The sequence below is a fragment of the Lithobates pipiens genome, unplaced genomic scaffold (genome assembly GCF_037356315.1).
Source record: "Lithobates pipiens isolate NorthernLeopardFrog02 unplaced genomic scaffold, aLitPip1_a1.2 Scaffold_13, whole genome shotgun sequence".
Taxonomy (NCBI): Eukaryota; Metazoa; Chordata; class Amphibia; order Anura; family Ranidae; genus Lithobates; species Lithobates pipiens.
In genome coordinates, this window is record NW_027507718.1 from 245699489 (window position 1) to 245718522 (window position 19034).

A 19034-nucleotide genomic window follows, 5' to 3' on the forward strand; every position below is an offset into this window, starting at 1 on the left:
ACGGGTCTTAAGGCTGGGTTCACACCTATGCATTTTTAGTGCTTTTTGCATTTTTGCAGAAAAGCACTAAAAATGCATAGGTGTGAATCCAGCCTTAAGGCTAGCCATGGCTCCGAGACAGCATTGTCTTCTCTCAGTGTGACTGTGTAGTCACACAGCAGTAGAGGAGTCCACTCCGTATGCGTCCTCTGCTCGGGCGCACTGGAAGATAAAAGCAGAAGTGACATCATAACTTGAATGTCACTCAAAGCCCCGGCCATCATAGTGCATAACATATAATATGCAGAAGCTATTTGGCGTGATGGTTCGTGCCACAAGGCGGGTTAAAAGCCTGCAAATGAAGCGCCGCATCTGCAATCGCGTGATTGCAGAGACGTGGCGCTTCCCATAGTGCAGAATACAATAGTGCAGCGGGAGGCATTCCCCCATCAACACTGACTGTGTTGTTGGGGGAATCAAGTGATTTGTCTTTCCTTCCACTCGTGTTGGTGGCATATCAAACATTAGACTGAATGTCCTTTTGGGCTCATATATGTTTTCTTTGTAAGCTTGCTTGTGTTGTTTATCATTGTGTGCCTGAATAAATATGTTACCTTTTTATTTACCAAAATAAATCAGCATATCTTCAGAAAAATTTTCTTCAAAATATTAATACTTTCTAAGGTGAGACTGAAAGACAAATTTTAGACCCCTTTCACACTGGGGCGTTTTTCAGAAGCTTTTGGGCTAAAAATTGCGCCTGTAAAGTGCCTGAAAAATGCCTCCCCTGCAGCCCCAGTGTGAGAGGCCAGGTGCGCTTGCAGGACAGGAAAAACAGTCCTGCAAGCAGCATCGTTCGGGCGGTGCGGAAGCCGTGTATACACTGCCCCTGTCATTGCAATCAATGGGCACTGCTGCCGAAGCGCCTGCAAAGCGTGGGTGCTTTTAACCCTTTATTCGGCCGCTAGCAGGGGAGTAAAAGCACCTCAGAAGACCAATAAAAAAAAAAAAATATTTTTAATACATAAATGTTGGCTTACTGGGAAGTATGTCCATGTACAGTATAGTATGCACTCAATATTTGGTCAGGGCTCCTATTGCATGAATTACTTTATCAATTCAGTGTGGCATGGAGGCGATCAGCTTGTGGCACTGCTGAGGTGTTATGAATTTGGAAGCCCAGGTTTCTTTGAAAGTGGCTTTCAGCTCATGTGCATTGTTGGGTCAGTTGTAACAAACAATTGTAATCCATGTGTCTGGTGCCCTGCATGGAGATTAGTTTAGGGGCACATGGATTAGGGGGTGGTAACATGCACTTCCTGCAGCGACTACAAAGGACTGTGTTAGCATTTATTCTGTAGGTATGTTCCTTATGCCATGCACGATTCTTACCATCAGAGAGCCCACTCTGAGCAAAGACATGTACTGTGCCTTAAAAAAAGCAGTCATACTTCTTAAAATTTTCCACATTTTTATCGTGTTACAACCAAAAACATAAATGTATTTTATGTGATAGACCAACATAAAGTGGCACAGAATTGTGAAGTGGAAGTAAAATGATAAATGGTTTTCGAGAGTTTTTACAAATAAATATCTCAAAAGTGTGGCGTGCATTTGTCAATTCAATACTTTGTAGAACCACCTTTTGTTGCAATTACAGCTGCAAGTTTCATAGTTCCATAGTTTCATAGTTAGTAAGGTTGAATAAAGACACCAGTCCATCCTGAGTGAGTGTCTACAATTGTCCCTATCCCTGCACATTATACACTCACATGGGTCCCTACCCTCAAGGAGCCCACAATACCAGGTCCCCATTCATATACTAGGGCCAATTTTGGACAGAAGCCAAATTAACCTACCTGCATGTCTTTGGATTGTGTGAGGAAACCCACGCAGGCACAGGGAGAACATGCAAACTCTAGGCAGGTAGTGTCATGGTTGAGATTTGAACCAGTGACCCTTCTTACTAATAGGTGAGAGTGCTAACCACTACACCACTGTGCCACCCGAGTCATTTTGGGTTTGTCTCTACCAGCTTTGCACATCTCGAGAGTGACATTTTTGCCCATTCTTTTTTGCAAAATAGCTCAAGTTCTGTCAGATTGCATAAAGAGCGTCTCAAAACTAATTTCTCGCCCCCCCCCCCTTTCCAGTGCAATTTCCACCATAAATCCTCTTACCCCCCCCCCCCACTCCATCCAGCACCCCAACCCCTCCCTCAAGCACAAATCCTTTTACCCCCACCATCACAACCACAAGCATGGATCCGATCCTCCCCATCCAACCCCCCTCACTTTCTGTACAAATTCCAACTATAAATCTTACTATCACCGCCCCCCCCTCCCCCCAGTCTTCCAATCTTCCAAACCATCCACACTATCTTTCTCTGTGCTTCTGTGATCCTTTACTCTCTATTTTATCTCCATTCTTGCCTCTCTCCTCTATCGCTGTCTCTCTGCTTCTGTTCACCACCATTTTCTTAATTCTGATCATTATAGGGAGAAGCCAAGGGAAGTTTCCCTGGCTTGGTTTGACCAGTGTGACAGGTGAGAAGAAATGAGGGGAGAAAGAGTTTGGCGGCTGGACACAGTGGCCAGGGTAGAGGCAGGAAGGGGGAATGCAGTTGGCTGTTGGGGACACAAATGTAATCTGGAGAGACGCAGCCCGCCCAGGACCCCCTAGATCTGGCCATGGTACCTATACTTACACAGAAATTGTCTTCAAAGTGGCTGTGGGTAATCAGCTGCACTGAGATGCCAAAAAAACAAGAACAAAAAGATAAAAAAATTGTTTCAGTTAGGGTGTACATATACTGTAAGAAATATGAATGATAACTATTCATTAAATAAAAATCTGGTGACAACATTTTTTTTAACCGATTCCCAACTGGCGCATGCCGATGTATGTTGGCAGAATGCCACAGCTGGGCAAATGGGCGTACCTGTATGCCCTTTTAAATTTGCCGCCATGCCATCGCATGTGCGCCTCACGGAGAGGATGAACGGGGAGATGCTAATGTAAACAAGCATCTCCCCATTCTGCCTAGTGACAGTGTCACTAATCTCTGCTTCCTGTGATCGGGAGCAGAGATCAGTGACGTGTCACACATAGCCATGCCCCCACAGTTAAAAACGCTCCCCAGGACACACTTAACCCTTACACTGCCCTCTAGTGGTTAACCCCTTCACTGCCAGTGTCATTTACACAGGAATCAGTGCATTTGTATAGCACTGATTGCTGTATAAATGACAATAGTCCTAAAAATGTGTCAAAAATGTCCGATGTGTTCGCCATAATGTTGCAGTCACAATAAAAATCACTGATCGCCGCCATTACTAGTAAAAAAAAAAGATTATTAATAAAAATGCCATAAAACTATCCCCTATTTTGTAAACGCTATAACTTTTGCGCAAACCAATCAATAATATTTTTTTACAATTAATTTTACCAAAAATATGTAGAAGAATATGTATCGGCACAAACTGAGGAAAAAAAAGTTTTTTATATATATTTGGGGGATATTTACTATAGCAAAATGTAAAAAATAATGATTTTTTTTCAAAATTGATGCTATTTTTTTGTTTATATCGCAAAAGATAAAAAACGCAAGGGTGATCAAATACCACCAAAAGAAAGCTTTATTTGTAGGAAAAAAGGACATCAATTTTGTTTGGGAGCCAGGTCACACAACCGCGCAATTGTCAGTTAAAGTGACGCAGTGCCGAATCACAAAAAGTGCTCTGGTCAGGAATGGGGTAAAATCTTCTGGGGCTGAAGCGGGTAAAGAACATGGAAACAATTCATTTGGAACCAACCAAACTTAACCTATCCAAAACCGAGGTCATGATATCTCCTCCCCCACGTGCCACTTGAAATCAACGGCTCAACTATCAACTCATGTCCCCCATGCCAAGGTCCTAGGAGTAATTCTGGACTCTAAACTATCCTTTCAGCCCCATATCCAAAAGCTGTCCAAAACTTGCCGCCTCAACCTCCGCAACATCTCCCAAGATAAGCCCTTTCCTAACTTATGTCACTACAAAGCTTCTAATCCACTACCTGGTCATCTCTCGCCTTGACTACTGCAACTCACTCATTGGTTTACCTCTAAATCATCTGTCCCCCCCTTCAATCTATCATGAACACTGCCGCCAGGCTCATCCACCTTAAAAACTACTCAGCATCTACTACTCCTCTCTGCCAATCCTTCCATTGGCTGCCACTCAACCAATTAATTTAATTCAAGATACTAGCAATAACTTACAAAGCCATTCACAACCTGGCCCCCAGCTAGATCACTAACCTTGTTTCAAAATAACAACCAAATCGTTCTCTTCGCTCCTTCCAAGACCTCCTGCTCTCTAGCTCCCTTGTCACCTCATCCCATGCTCGCCTCCAGGACTTTTTACGACCTCTCCCATCCTCTGGAATGCTCTACCCCAATCTGTCCAATTATCTCCTACTTGGTCTACTTTCAGATGATCCCTGAAAACTCATCTCTTCAGAGAATCCTATCCGGCCCCCCCCTAACAGCTATACATTTATTTTCTCTATCAGCATATTCCTCAGATATTTTTTTTTTGTCACTTCAAACAAAAAAGAGCGACAATTTTGAAAAAAACACAATATTTTTAACTTTTTGCTAAAATAAATATCCCAATTTAAAAAAACAAAACAAAAATGTCTTCCTCAGTTTAGGCAAATATATATTCTTCTACATATTTTTGGTAAAAGAAAAATGCAATAAGCGTATATTGATTGGTTTGCTCAAAGGTTATAGTGCCTACAAAATAGGGGATAGATTTATGGCATTTTTATTTTTTTATTTTTTTCTTACTAGTAATGGCGGCAATCTGCGATTTTTGCCAGGACTGTGATATTGCGACAGACAGTTCCGACACTTTTGACACTAATTTGGGACCATTGACAATTATACAATGATCAGTGCTATAAAAATGCACTGATTACTGTATAAATGTCACTGGTAGGAAAGGGGCTAACACTAGGGGGCAAACAAGGGGTTAAATGTGTTACCTAGGGAGTGATTCTAACTGTGGGGGGAGGGGACTGACTGGGGGAGATGACCAATCGGTGTTCCTATATACAAGGAACACACCGCCTATCTCCTCTCCCCTGACAGGACATGGATCTGTGTGCTTACACACACAGATCCACTTCCCTGCTCTGTGACAAGCAATTGCGGGTGTCCGGCAGCCATCGAGGCCACCGGGCACAGGCTTCGGCTCCTGAGTGCAGCGGGAAGCCGAGGATGTCATATGACAGCCGCCCTGGAGGGCAGAGCCACCTTGCGGCCCTCATATTACTATACGCGAGATGGGAAGTGGTTAAAAAGGTAATGAATTAACGAGAAATGACGGGTCTAAATCAGGGTGGATATAAATCAATGATTGTTTTTTAATAAAACCATTTTTTTTTTTTTTTTATCAAATTTATTTTAATAAAATGCTTTTGGAGTAAAAATCTAACTAAAGATAGTTTTCTATTTAAGATACATTAATAATTTTGTTTATTCAGCATGAAACAGAGCTTAGTCGTGTAGCATGAGGCTGTATGTTCTGCAGTATTTACATTTTTGGTAAACTCATTCAATGAATCGAAGCTCTGCAAGCTGAGATAACATGCAGTGCATTGATGCATTCACATAATTCCACAGTAACCATGAGATAAACCAAAGTTCAGGAAAATTCCTTCATACAATTCAAACTGTGTGATTGAATTGGTTGTGATATCGCTGTTTTACTAAGCTGACAGTTTATTATTCTTAATAGGAAACCTTCATTTTGTTTGCAAATATTAAATATTCTAACCAACATTAAGAATGAGTCTTTACATTTAAAGAGTACCTGTCATTTCAGATCCATCATGGCAGCCCCTGTTAGCGAGCATCAACTCACTTGCTGCTGCCACGTCCTTCACCTTGTTGTGTCACTGCTGCATCACCAGCCATTCTATTAATGTGAATAGTATTGTCGGTGAGTCAACAGCGGATCAGAGGAGAATCTGCTGCAGGACAGAGATAACAGTTGCTCTTTAAAAATTATGATTTAAATTGAGTTGATTTAAATCGAGCCTTTTTACTAGAGATTTAAATAATGATTTAAATAGTGATTTAAATCGACTTGATTAAAAAAAAACACCCTGGTCTAAATTGTTTAAAAAAAAAGAGAATATTTCAATGATCTGAATTTAATAAGCGGAATGGTAAATAAAATACGCATAAGGGAAAAAAGAAAAGGAAATAGTGCAAAGAATAGAAAAGCTGTCTGGAAAGATATATGTGTTCAAAATTGCTGTTATAGAAAATAAAGATTTTAAACCCTGAATTCGTGTGGAGATAGACATAGAAACTAAATGGAACAAAGAAAAAATGTTAGCATTCTGGGCTAAATACTTTAAAGAACTGTTATACAAACAAAGAAATGTACAACATAGACTAACAAAATGACTATTAAGAAGTCCAATTGACAGAATTGTTGGCCATTAAACTAAAAAACATAAAGTACAGGAGAAGTGGGTTACAGAATTGATGTAACACAGAGGGACAGACTTTTTTGTTTTGTATCAAAAAATACAAATAAGGAAAGAGAAGAAATCAGAAGAATTACATAGTTTGTCTTGTCCAGAAGAGGGAAGATAAAACAATATATTGGGAATTATACAGTATTGCCCTACTGAAAGTTTCATATATAGTAATTAAGAAAATGATTAAACTTATTATTCAATTTGTATTAATTTCTAAGTTAATAAGCCTAGTAATAATAGCACAAATATGGTAAGTAAAGTAAATATGCAAAGACAAAGTCCATAGCAAATTAGACATGTGCAAAAGGAAAAAATTTGTTTAGTTTAGTTTTGGTTTTAATTCGTTAATTCATTAATTTCGTTTAGTTATATTCGTTAACTTCCTTAAATTCGTTTTTGGATTTCGTTTAGTTTTCTACCGAATTCGAAAAATCGGCCACATTCAAAAATATTTCAACCAAATTCGAAAATATTTCTACCGTATTCGAAATGATTTTAACATGATTTGACATTATTTCAACCGCATTCTAAATGATTTCAACATGATTCGACATTATTTCAAACACATTCGAAAATATTTTGTAACCCGTCTTTAGGGCCATGTATCTCGGGGTCACTTGGTGCTAGAAACTCCAAATTTGGATATGTTGTAGTGCTAGTACTATTGTGTTTGCATACCAATTTGGGGTTTCTAGCTATAAGTGACCCCGAGATATGTGGCCCCAAAATCGGGTCGCAAAATGTCATTCTCTGCTCTAATAACTAATAACATTTTGCGACCCGATTTTGGGGCCACATATCTCGGGGTCACTTATAGCTAGAAACCCCAAATTTGGTATGAAAACACAATAATACTAGCACTACAACATATCCAAATTTGAAGTGTCTAGCACCAAGTGACCCCGAGATACATGGCCCTAAAGTCGGGTCACAAAATATTTTCGAATGCGGTTGAAATAATGTCGAATCATGTTGAAATCATTTAGAATGCGGTTGAAATAATGTCAAATCATGTTAAAATCATTTCGAAGAAATATTTTCGAATTTGGTTGAAATATTTTCGAATGTGGCCAATTTTTCGAATTCGGTAGAAAACTAAACGAAATCCGAAAACGAATTTAAGGAAGTTAACGAATATAACTAAACAAAATTAATGAATTAACGAATTAAAACTAAACTAAACTAAACAAATTTTTTCCTTTTGCACATGTCTAATTTGCTATGGACTTTGTCTTTGCATATTTACTTTACTTACCATATTTGTGCTATTATTACTAGGCTTATTAACTTAGAAATTAATACAAATTGAATAATAAGTTTAATCATTTTCTTAATTACTATATATGAAACTTTCAGTAGGGCAATACTGTATAATTCCCAATATATTGTTTTATCTTCCCTCTTCTGGACAAGACAAACTATGTAATTCTTCTGATTTCTTCTCTTTCCTTATTTGTATTTTTTGATACAAAAAAATCATTTTGAATGCAGTTGAAATAATGTCGAATCATGTTGAAATAATTTTGAATGCGGTTGAAATAATTTCAAATCATGTCGAATTCATTCGAATTCATTCGTTATATTTCTTTCGTATTCGTTGTAATTTGTTTTTTTTTTATTCGGACATTCGGATGCATCCGAATGTCCGAAAGATGCAAAATTCGGCCGAATTTCGATTCATTATGAAACGAATTGCACAAGCCTATAGCAAATTAGACTGAATGGTCTAAACAAAATAATGCTTTGTCACTGTAAATATGAAGGCTGCCATTTGTGGCTTTCTGAAGAAAATGCTAGTTACTGTAATTGACTAGCTAGTTGTCCGTGCTTGGTCAACTGAACAAAATAAATGTTCTTATGTGTCAGCTCTTTATTTCCCAGTGGAGCTACAATGGAGTTCCTGGGAGACTATGCATGTATAACATGAAAGAATGACAGCACTAGAGTAGGGGCGAACACCCCCCCCCCCCCGGTTCGGTTTGCGCCAGAGCTCTAAAACATCACAAAAGTTCAGACCTGAAGCCCAAGCCCCATTGAAGTCCATGAGACCCGAATTTGAAAAATCAAGTCCCCATATTGAAGGCTTATATGCAAGTTATTGGCCATAAAAAGGGTATAGGGGCTTGGCTACTGCCATGGGGGACATGTATCAATACTATTTTTTTTTTTTTTTTTTTTTTGACCATCCATTTACATCCATTTTTCCATAGAGATGCATTGATGTCCATTTTTCATCCATCAATGGATGGATGAAAAATTGACAAAAGGTTCACATGTGTGAAAGGGGCCTAACGGTAACAGGCCAATTGTCCAACAAAAGGTACAGTTGCATCTACAGGAAGTCCTTATTTCAGCTGCTAAATGGTCAGCAGCAGTCAGTCAACCAGCAAGAGGCACCAACTTCATTGGATTGGAAGAAGAAACAGGAACATCACTGTCCTGCACAACTGATTGCTGTTGGTCAACCTATTAGAAAAGCTTTTTATAGGGATAGAGCAGGAACTGGTAGGATTAACATGTATTTAGGACCCTTTTTTTAAAACCATAATAACAAAACAAAACTTAAACAGCTACATTTACAAAGGCGAGCTATTCAAACAACGATGTGGGTATTCGGGTTTATACACGTTCTAAGCAACTGTTGAAACTGCGTCTAACAATAACTTCCAAAGAAAATTTAGGCCTACAGTGGTCTTGACGGAAATACAAACAAAGACCATGGGGCCCACTGACAAAAAGACAACTTCTTATAAAAAGAGAGCATGTGCAGTTATATAGGCCCGCAAAGATCTGTACTGCAATGGGTTTCCAAACAATACTTTATCACAGGAACTATCTTTTGTCCATGTCCACCACCTGGTAGGTCAATTTGCAATCAGGCTACTCACTACACTATTAATATTGTTTTTGGTAGAGTTTTTGTTTATAGGAGATAGATAAAATGATACAAATATTTAGCATTGCAGTAATTATTATAGCACTAACCATGAAAGTGAATGGAAATACCACTATGACATAAAATGACAGAACATGAAATTGCAAGCAGATTAAGGTTAGACAAACCAGAGACATGATTTAAATTCTTTAAAGCTAAACATTTTATCAAAAAATCAATACCATTCATGATAATGAGAAAACGTAAAACTGTAATACTGGGTAGTATCAATTAAAAAACAAACATTAAGGGATATTTCTGGATATCATAACTATTATCATTAGTTATTAAAATATTGTAATGATTATTTAAATGCATGTATACTTTGGTTTACATTCGAAAACTGCTATCACACTATCATGTTATTAAAATAAATAATGTTCACACTTATTTTCATTTGTTGGGCTGCCAATTAGTTATAGTTTGGAAGTTCCTTGCCATAGTTAGACAGCCACCGAGTTTAAGCTTGAAGCAAAGCCTGATGTACAAAACTAGTACTAATGAATGTGGATTTGTTTGTTGTCACAGGTTAATTAATGCTCTCAGCAGGAGGGTGCCTCAGTCAACATCAAAGAAAACAGAAGAGTTAGCAGAAGAGCGAGCCAACCTGGCATCAACATGCTGTATAATAAATGCTCCCCCAGTATACTGCAAAGAGAAGGTAAGCAATACACAGTGTATTCCTAGAAATACTAGGCTTTAATTGAAACTCTACAGAACAGATAATAGATGCAATTTGTAGATTTTAAATCAAGTAAAAACAAATACCTGCAGGTGTCAAATGTTAAACTATAGCCTCTACCAGTATGTGGGAAAAATGAAAAAGTTTAGTAAAAGGATTGAAAAAATGGGAGAAAAAGAGGAAAATATACTCTAACACACAGTAGGTAGACATAAACTATAGTTCACTTGGTATTCTTTAAGTGTATGTATAGCAAAAACATTTTTTGAAAGAGAAATTTACATCAACGCTTCCAAATAAGAACAGAAACGGCAATAAAATCCTGACACTTCCCACGTTCTCTCCAAAACAAAAAACATCACATTTTTGGTGATGTTAGGCTTTACTTTTTTCTTTTTTATATATATTTTGATCTCTTGTTTATAGCTAGTGTCCATTATTGTATGTTAACACCTCTGTGGTGAATGGGTGCAGGATTCAGTTGATGCCTTTATTTTGGCATGGGGGGGCTGAAGAACACAGGAGGGCTGGAGCACGGGTGGAGGAGCAAAGAGTACTAGGAGGCTGTGGAGAGCATGGATGGCCGGAAAACACTGGTGGGGCCGAAGGGCATGGGGCAGCTGAAAGAAGCTGTATAGGAGGAGCACTGGGGCAGCTGCATATGTGGTGAATAGGTGCAGGATTCAGTTGATGCCTTTATTTTGTCACCAAGTTAGTAGATCCTGTCAGTAGTATCAAAGAGTATGGATACAAGCTCACAGGCCCAGACTGGGACAAAAATAGGTATTTTAGATGGAGCAGCCCATAACATATTTACTGGCCCCTTCCCCACTCTCCCTCTTGTCGGAGGTGAGGGGGGCCTGGAAAGAGCATGGGGGGCAGAAAGTACAGGGGGGCAGAGAGCATGGAGGGGGGGCAGGAGATCATGTGGGGCTGGATAGCATGGGGGGGCCAGAGAACACAGGGGGGCTGGAAAACACAGGAGGACTGGAGCATGGGGGGTGAAGAGCATGGGGGGGCGGAAGGCACTGGGGGTTCAGAGAGCACTGGGTGGGTGGCAAAGAGCACTAGGGAGGCAAAGAGAACTGTGGGTGCCGGAGAGCATGGGGGCAGCTGAAAGAAGCTGTAAAGGAGGAGCAGTAGGGCGGCTGTATATAGAAGAATCAATCTCTCTATTTTCATCCTACAGCCTCTGAAAGCCAGCAGGAGTTAGAGGAGGAGAAGCAGCTTTCAGTGGCTGAATGCCTGCAGAAGTTAGAAGAGGAAAAGTGCCTTTCAGAGGCTACAGGAGGAAAATAGAGAGATTGATTCCTCTATATGCAGCTGCCCGACGCGCCTCCTGCCCAGACTCACAGGAAACAGCACTCGCTTTCTCTCTAGTCCAGCCTCTGCTCCAGCTCCTCCCTCTTTATGGTCACAGGTCAGCTGACCTATAGTATCTGCCTCCCCCCTAGGCATGATGGCTAAACTGGTAGATGGCCGGCTGCGGAGAGGCCTCAAAGGGCAGCCTTCTGTACTAAAGTGAATATGAGCTTCTATCTGCATGTTAGGGAACCAGCATGCTAATATACATCTACTTTTAAGGTTACCGGCCCATACACCTGGTGTAATGGGCTGTCATCGTTAGAGGAGGGAACCACATTTCCTTTTACAAAACCCGTAAAAAATGAAAACACCTATTTGTATTAGATCATGTATCAGAATCTCAATGCAATGCATGGAAGTCATTGTGGAAGGCTAAATGATGATGTTATGGATAATTTAAGATGATATTTAAGGCTGCATTGGGCTTTAGATGGCTACTGTTTTGTTTTGTCTTTTTTTTGTGAGTACTTTTTTCTCTTTTTTCAAACAAAAAGGCATAATAAAAGTAATTTTAAAAATGTACATAATTTTTTTTTTTATGTTTTACCTTATTTTTATGTATTTTGTTTTTTGACCTATTTGCAATTTTCCTTTTTTATTTATTTCAGTGTGAATTGATATGGGTTTATAAAAAAAAAAAAAAAGCCATGGGATCACCAGATCAGTAAATATCTGGTGATCATGTGGCTTTGCCTATTAACAAAACCTTGTGATCGGCATATGCATAAATCAGTTCTGGTTGGACTTACTTTTTAATTTGAGCCACTGCTTTTTATTGCATTATTGGCTAAAACTTTGGCTGAGCTTACATTCTAAACAAGTACTGCATCCCTAATAACAGACGCTGTACAGAAAATTGGTTTTCCCTGAACTGCTTATGCTGTACTTGCTATAATCTACATTTTTTTAAGTATTTAATTTTACTGTTAATGATTCTAGTATTATGCAGAGCTGGTATTTTGAATGCATTTGGACTAGGAAAACAGTATTATGTATTCCTTGCCAGTGCAAGGCATAAACACAGAATAAGCCTTTTAAAATGACCTTCATTGATATTTTCTGCTTTGTGGGAATTCATACACATTATTATTAAATTGTTTACCAAGTACAGAAGACTTTTATTGTAAAAAATCCATAACACAAATGTTTCTGTTCAAATTTAAAACATCAATATTCCATGTTTGAGTTTAGCTCTAGTTCTGTTGAGAAAATATCACATCTAGTCTATATTATTTGTGAGGATGTTGGCAAATTTACTGCAGTTCCTTACCTGCTTCTGTTCTTCAGATATTTCATTTAAACCTTGGCATCTTCTTAAAACTGATCGCTAAGTAAGAGAGTATGCTTTTACATGAACAGTCACAGTGTTATAATGGGATAGGAAAAACTGCAGCCCCATCATATATTACAGTATTTTACCAAAAGTATTGGGACTCCTGCCTTTACACGCACATAAAATTGAATGGCATCCCAGTCTTAGTAGGGTTTAATATTTAGTTGGCCCACCCTTTGCAGCTGTTACAATTTCAACTCTTCTGGGAAGGCTGTCCACAAGGATTAGGAGTTTGTCTATGGGAATGTTTGACCATTCTTCCAGAAACGCATTTGTGAGGTCAGGCACTGATGTAAATAAGAAGGCCTAGATCACAGTCTATGCTCTAATTCATCCCAAAGGTGTTCTGTTGGATTGAGGTCAGGATTCTGTGCAGGCCAGTCAAGTTCCTCCATCCCAAACTCACTCATCCATGTCTTTATGGACCATTAGACCTTGCTTTGTGCACTGCCCCAAATTATTTGGTGGAAGGGGGATTATGGTGTGGGGTTGTCCTTCAAGGCTTGGCCCCTTAGTTCTGTGAAGGGAACTCTTAAGGCATCAGCATAACAAGACATTTTGGACAATTTCATGCTCCTCAATTTTGTGGGAAAAGTTTCGGGGGTGGCCCCTTCCCCTTCTAACATGACTGTGCTCCAGTGCACAAACAAAATCCATAATCTGATAGAACACCTTTGGGATAAATTGCTCGCCTTCTTGGTTACATCAGTGCCTGACCTCACAAATGCGCTCTGGAAGAATGGTCAAATATTCTCATAGACAAACTCCTAAACCTTGCAGACAGCCTTCCCAGAAGAGTTAAAGTTGTTATAGCGCACAGGGTGGGCAAACTCATTTTTGAACCCTACTGACTAAGACTGGGATGCCATTAAAGTGCATGTGTGTCCCAATACTTTTGGTAAAATAGTGTATGTGTGTATTGACCGAAAGCATCTAAACATGAAAATATAAATGTAGAACAGATGTACAGTACAATTTTATCTCAAGGTTTGTGCAGTTGAAATTGTGACAGGTAGGTATCTGTTTACTCGGAATAACATCATCATTCATATTTTACAAAAAAATTGGGGTATATATTGGGGTATATATTGTGTTTTTTTTTATTTTTTTAAATTAAAGTGTATTATTTTCCCAAAAAATTGCATTTAAAAGTCTGCTGCAAAAATACTGACATAAAAAATGTCAGCAATCACCATTTTATTCCCTAGCGTCTCTGCTAAAAAAAAATGTATAATATTTGGATGTTATAAGTAATTTTCTAGCAGAAAAATACCGATTTAAACTTGTAAAGCAAAAAAAATCCAGAAAGGCTTGGTCTTTATGTAAAAAATAAGCTAATTAAAACCTAAATTCAGCTAACACTTTTGGAAGGTTAAAGCCACATAAATAAAATCTGACCATGTCATCTACTGGCAGGATTAACTTGTAATACAACTATGTTATAGAGGAGAAAACAAAGATTGCTGGGTTTATAATAATAGACTTCATCATAAATCAACTTTCCTCTTAAAGTATCTGTTATTATTTATAACTGATTGCCAACACAACCTAGTCAACATCCACAAGATACAAAGCAAAATAAGAAACATTTAAACATCATTAGCTTTCCATCTGTCATATTGAAAATAATCTCTGTGGGGAAACTCATTCTAATTTTACATGGTTCTAGAGAGCTATGGATCATTATATGTCAATTAATGACAGTTAATAGTTTTCTTTTACCTCTGAGCTTAAGGCTGGAAGATTGCATTTACAAGATTTTTTTTTTTTAGCAACAATTGCTCAATTATGTGTATTATTTGTAATAAGAAAATCTGCTTGAGTTCCATTCAAGGACAGGTTCTGTAAACACATCCAAATATCCACAAAACAGCAAAGTTTAATTACTTTGAAGAACCCTAATAAAGCTAATATTAGTTGGATTTTGAAAATCAATTATCTCTATCCTTCTGCTCTCAGGAAGTATAGATTGTATAATCACATTAATGATTAATGAAAAGATGTCCATCCCAAGTCTCTAAAAATTTTGGAATCTTGGATCAATTATTTCTTACCTTAAATACACCCAACCAGCCTAGGCCGTCTATAGCATGATACCTGAAACAGCCCTGAGTCTGTGGGGACTCCCCCTCTCCCTTCCTTCCCCCTACTTACCTTCTCTTGCCTTTCTATCTCTTTCTTTTCTGGAGTCTCTTTCCTTGTCACATTTGTCCTCCTCTCTTTGGCTGCACTTTGGTTGCAACCAGGAAATCTAGTCCAGTGGAACTTTATAGGGCTCTTAACCACTACAATACAGGGCACTTTCACCCCCTTCCTTCCCAGCCCAATTTTCAGCTTTCAGCGCTCTAGCGCTTTCAGTGACAATTGCGCGGTCATGCTACACTGTACCCAAATGAAATTGTTATCATTTTGTTCGCACAAATAGAGCTTTATTTTGGTGTTATTTATTCACGACTCCGTTTTTTTTTTTTTGCGATATAAGCGCAAAAAAAGCGGAAATTTGGAAAAAAAACAATATTTTCTTTTTTCTATTTAAAAAAAAATCAAATAAAATCAAATTTTGTCATAAATTTAAGCCAAAATGTATTCTGCTACATGTTTTTGGTAAAAAAAAATCCGTTAAGTGTATAATAATTGGTTTGTGTGATCAGGGACATATGTACGCAAATGATCATGTACATATGTGTGCAGGTGATCACGTACATATGTGTGCAGATAATCATTGGGACATGTGATTTTAGTGGGACATATGTGGGGGACATGTTTTTATTATTAGGGACATGTGTTTTTATTATTTGGGGACATGTATGTTTTGGGGACAGGTGTGTTTTGGGGACATATGTGGGGACTGTGTTTGTACTGTGTGGTGTGTTGTGTGTTTACACTACACTGATGATCAGTGAGTAAAAAGCTGTAAAAAGCAGCCCATACTCACTGATCATCAGCCGGCTGCAGCGTTCTGCTCTCCTCTCCTCAGCGGTGACTTCCGTGTGAGGAGAGGAGAGCCGATTGTCTAGCTACCGGCTGTTTGTTTACATCACATGACGGCCGTGATTGGACACGGCCGTCATGTGATCAGGAGGGCCAATCACAGAGCCCTCCTGCCGATCTGAGATGTGCCGTGTCCGGGTGACACGAGCACATCGGGATCGCGCCGCTGCGCGGGCACGCGCCCGCGCGATCCCGCTACTCCTGAAGGACGTTCCTGAACGTCCTATCAGGAGTAGACGGCTCCCACCCGGCCGTATATATGCATTGGCCGGGTGGGAAGTGGTTAATATCCAGCTACTAATCCATTCCTGAGATATTAACTAAAATTGTATACGTTTATGTTTTCCTTTGCTTTACTATCTGTTTGACATTGTGTGCAATTAATTTTGTCCCCCTGCATGGGCGAACTTGAATCTTGTTTACTTTTCCTGAAAACTCAAAAAAATAATTGCACAGAAATAATGCCATTTGGGAGGGAGCAACTATTTTATTAAACACTTGAATATGGGGCTACACTGTACCCAAACAAAATTTTTATAATTTTGTTCCCACAAATAGAGCTTTTTTAAATAAAAAAAGATAAAAAAATGTGAAAACAAAAAAAGTTATAACATTTTGTAAAGTAAGTTTTCTCCTTCACTTATGGGCACTGATGAGGCTGCAGTGATGGGCACTGATAAGGCAGCACTGATGGGTACTGATGAGGTGAACTAAGGTGGCACTGATGAGGTGGCACTAATGGACACTGACAATGAGACACTAATATGCAGCACTGATGGGCACTGATAGGTGGCACTGATGGGCACTCATATGCGACAATGATGGGCACTGATAGGTGGCACTGGTGGGTGTAACCAAAGTGGCCAATCTCAGTGCTCCTAGCCCTGATGAGGGTCTGGTGAGGGTTTTTCAAGGTCATGAAATAAAAATGGCATACCACATCCTCATTTGAACATGCAGCCTAGCTGGCCAGAGATGAAGGGGGGAAGCAAGTAAGTGACTGCCCCCCTATCCTGAACCATGTCAAGGCACATGCACATGCTCACAACATAAGCAGGGTACCTTTCCAGAAGTCCCTTGTTCCCATGTTTACGAGGACAAGGTTTTCTTGTCCCTGGCCTGGGGGATATTGGGTTCTGTAGGGGGACTTATCAGAATTTGTGAGCCCTCCTTTAAATGAGTTAAAACAAAATTCCCACAATGCAAATATATCATGGATCTAGCAGCTGAATGTAAACAAAGGAGCACAGAGCTGGCTGACGTTGTTGACGCTAGAGTATTTTTCCCAGAAAAATCTTGGTAATCCTAAAAAAACATCATTGGCACTAAAGAATCTCAGAAGCAGCTAAAAAACAAATGAAAAGTATATCATAAGCTACCCAAAAGTAAGGCATTATCCCCAAAACATATGTACATTAATTTAAAATGTGATCAAATTCATGTATATATTACAAATATGGTAAAATCTTTTGAAATCTGGAACCCAATAAACCTTTGAAATGGCTTATCTTTGAAATAATATTCTCTAAGCAGTCATTCGTCAATATATATATAAAAAAAAATGAAAGAAATGTAAGCACTAGCAGCGCTAGGTAATGGATAACTCAGTCCATATATTGGTAAATCGTCATAACAATCTTGAATCCTTCATAGCAGCACTGACATACTGCTGATAATCCAAGCCAGGATAATTAGTCCCATCACCACACCTCACGGGGGTTCTCACCCCATGTATATTGAATTCACCAGAAGCCGAAAGGGAATGCGCTTTCTGAATACCACTGTAGCAGTTGTAAGTGAACCTCCTCCCATCAGCGGATCCACAGCCGGACTACTCCTTAAGAATATGATGCTCCTTTCTAGCAACTCTCTCACAGGGGGTGGCAGCCTCCATGATATTAGTGAACATATGGGGAAAGCAATCTCATAGCGTGATACTGTTTGATAAGCTTTATTTCCAAATTATCACCCAAAGCGTTGCACATACAAAGTGTAAAATTCATATAAGCATGTAAACAGTAACACATCTGATTGAGTGTATCACTCTCATCGCTCCTAGCTGTTGTCAGTCGCAGTGATGCCCAGGTAGAGCTCCACACTCATGAGTCTGAATAGGTGGCTGTATGGACACACCGTAACACGTTTCATGGCCACACAGCGTGGCTCACACCATGACCTGTAAAAAGAGTGTTAACCCTGTATCTGCTCAGTTGCACTGATCAAGATTAGATGTAACAGGATCCCGTCAGTCAAGCAACTTCATTATTCCATTGAAGGCATGTTGTTGAATGGCTGCTATTCATGTAATACAATTCACTATATATATATTAATTACTGAGCAGAGATCTATAATGCATCATCCAATGTTATATCTTCTATACATTGTCCAATTAAATTTATAATATAAATGTATAATATAAAATAACTTTATATTAGTGTATTTTTTTTTTTTTTCAAAACCACTCAATTGCAATCTGCTAAAAAATGTCATCCTGTTATATATAAATAATACATGTAACTAAAAACATTCCATTACATATAAAACATCCATTATTACATATAATGATAAAAAATTGAGCTACACACGAATATGTAAAATGATAAAAATAGAAAAATTAACATTACATCATTGCTATGCAAACAGCTCCACAAATCGATGTCAATTCAAAAAATGTTGACACATTTAAATAAATTAGTATTAAATAAAACATGTCTTTATAGTGCTAATAAAAAGATGAATGGTGAGCTAATCTCACACAATGGCTCCCCATTCTTAATATATTCCTGTATGCAAATAAAAGATAAAACGTGGCGTAATTAATAGGTATCTCTGCATGACTCAAAGCCCAAAAAAAACTGTGTATAGAAGTGTATATAAAATGTTTATTAATGCAACTCATTAATAGTCATTGATGAAACAATTTAAATCTAATTCGATATTCATACCTTTAGTCCTAAGCGTGTTGGTCAGAAAAATCCATTTGGTTTCACATTTGCATAACTCTCTTACTCTATTAGATCCATGCCACACCTGCTGATGTTTGCCAATACCCCAGAACTTTAAACCTGAAGAATTCCTATTATGTTTTTGTCTGAAGTGTAAGGACACACTCTGGTCCTTGAAACCAATGCTAATGTTATGGATATGTTCTGACACCCTCTTACCTAAGGTCCTCGTAGTGCAGCCTATATACCTTAACCACCAA

At 38.7% G+C, this 19034-nt stretch overlaps 1 protein-coding gene across 1 annotated transcript in view; it reads left to right on the forward strand.

The window, feature by feature from the left end:
• The window catches only part of GC (GC vitamin D binding protein), a 202612-nt gene that overhangs the window by 172753 nt on the left and 10825 nt on the right, over nucleotides 1-19034 (forward strand). The window contains exon 11 of the mRNA XM_077476444.1: nucleotides 9986-10118. Coding sequence (XP_077332570.1) covers nucleotides 9986-10118 — 133 coding nt within the window. The remainder of the gene's footprint in view (nucleotides 1-9985; nucleotides 10119-19034) is intronic.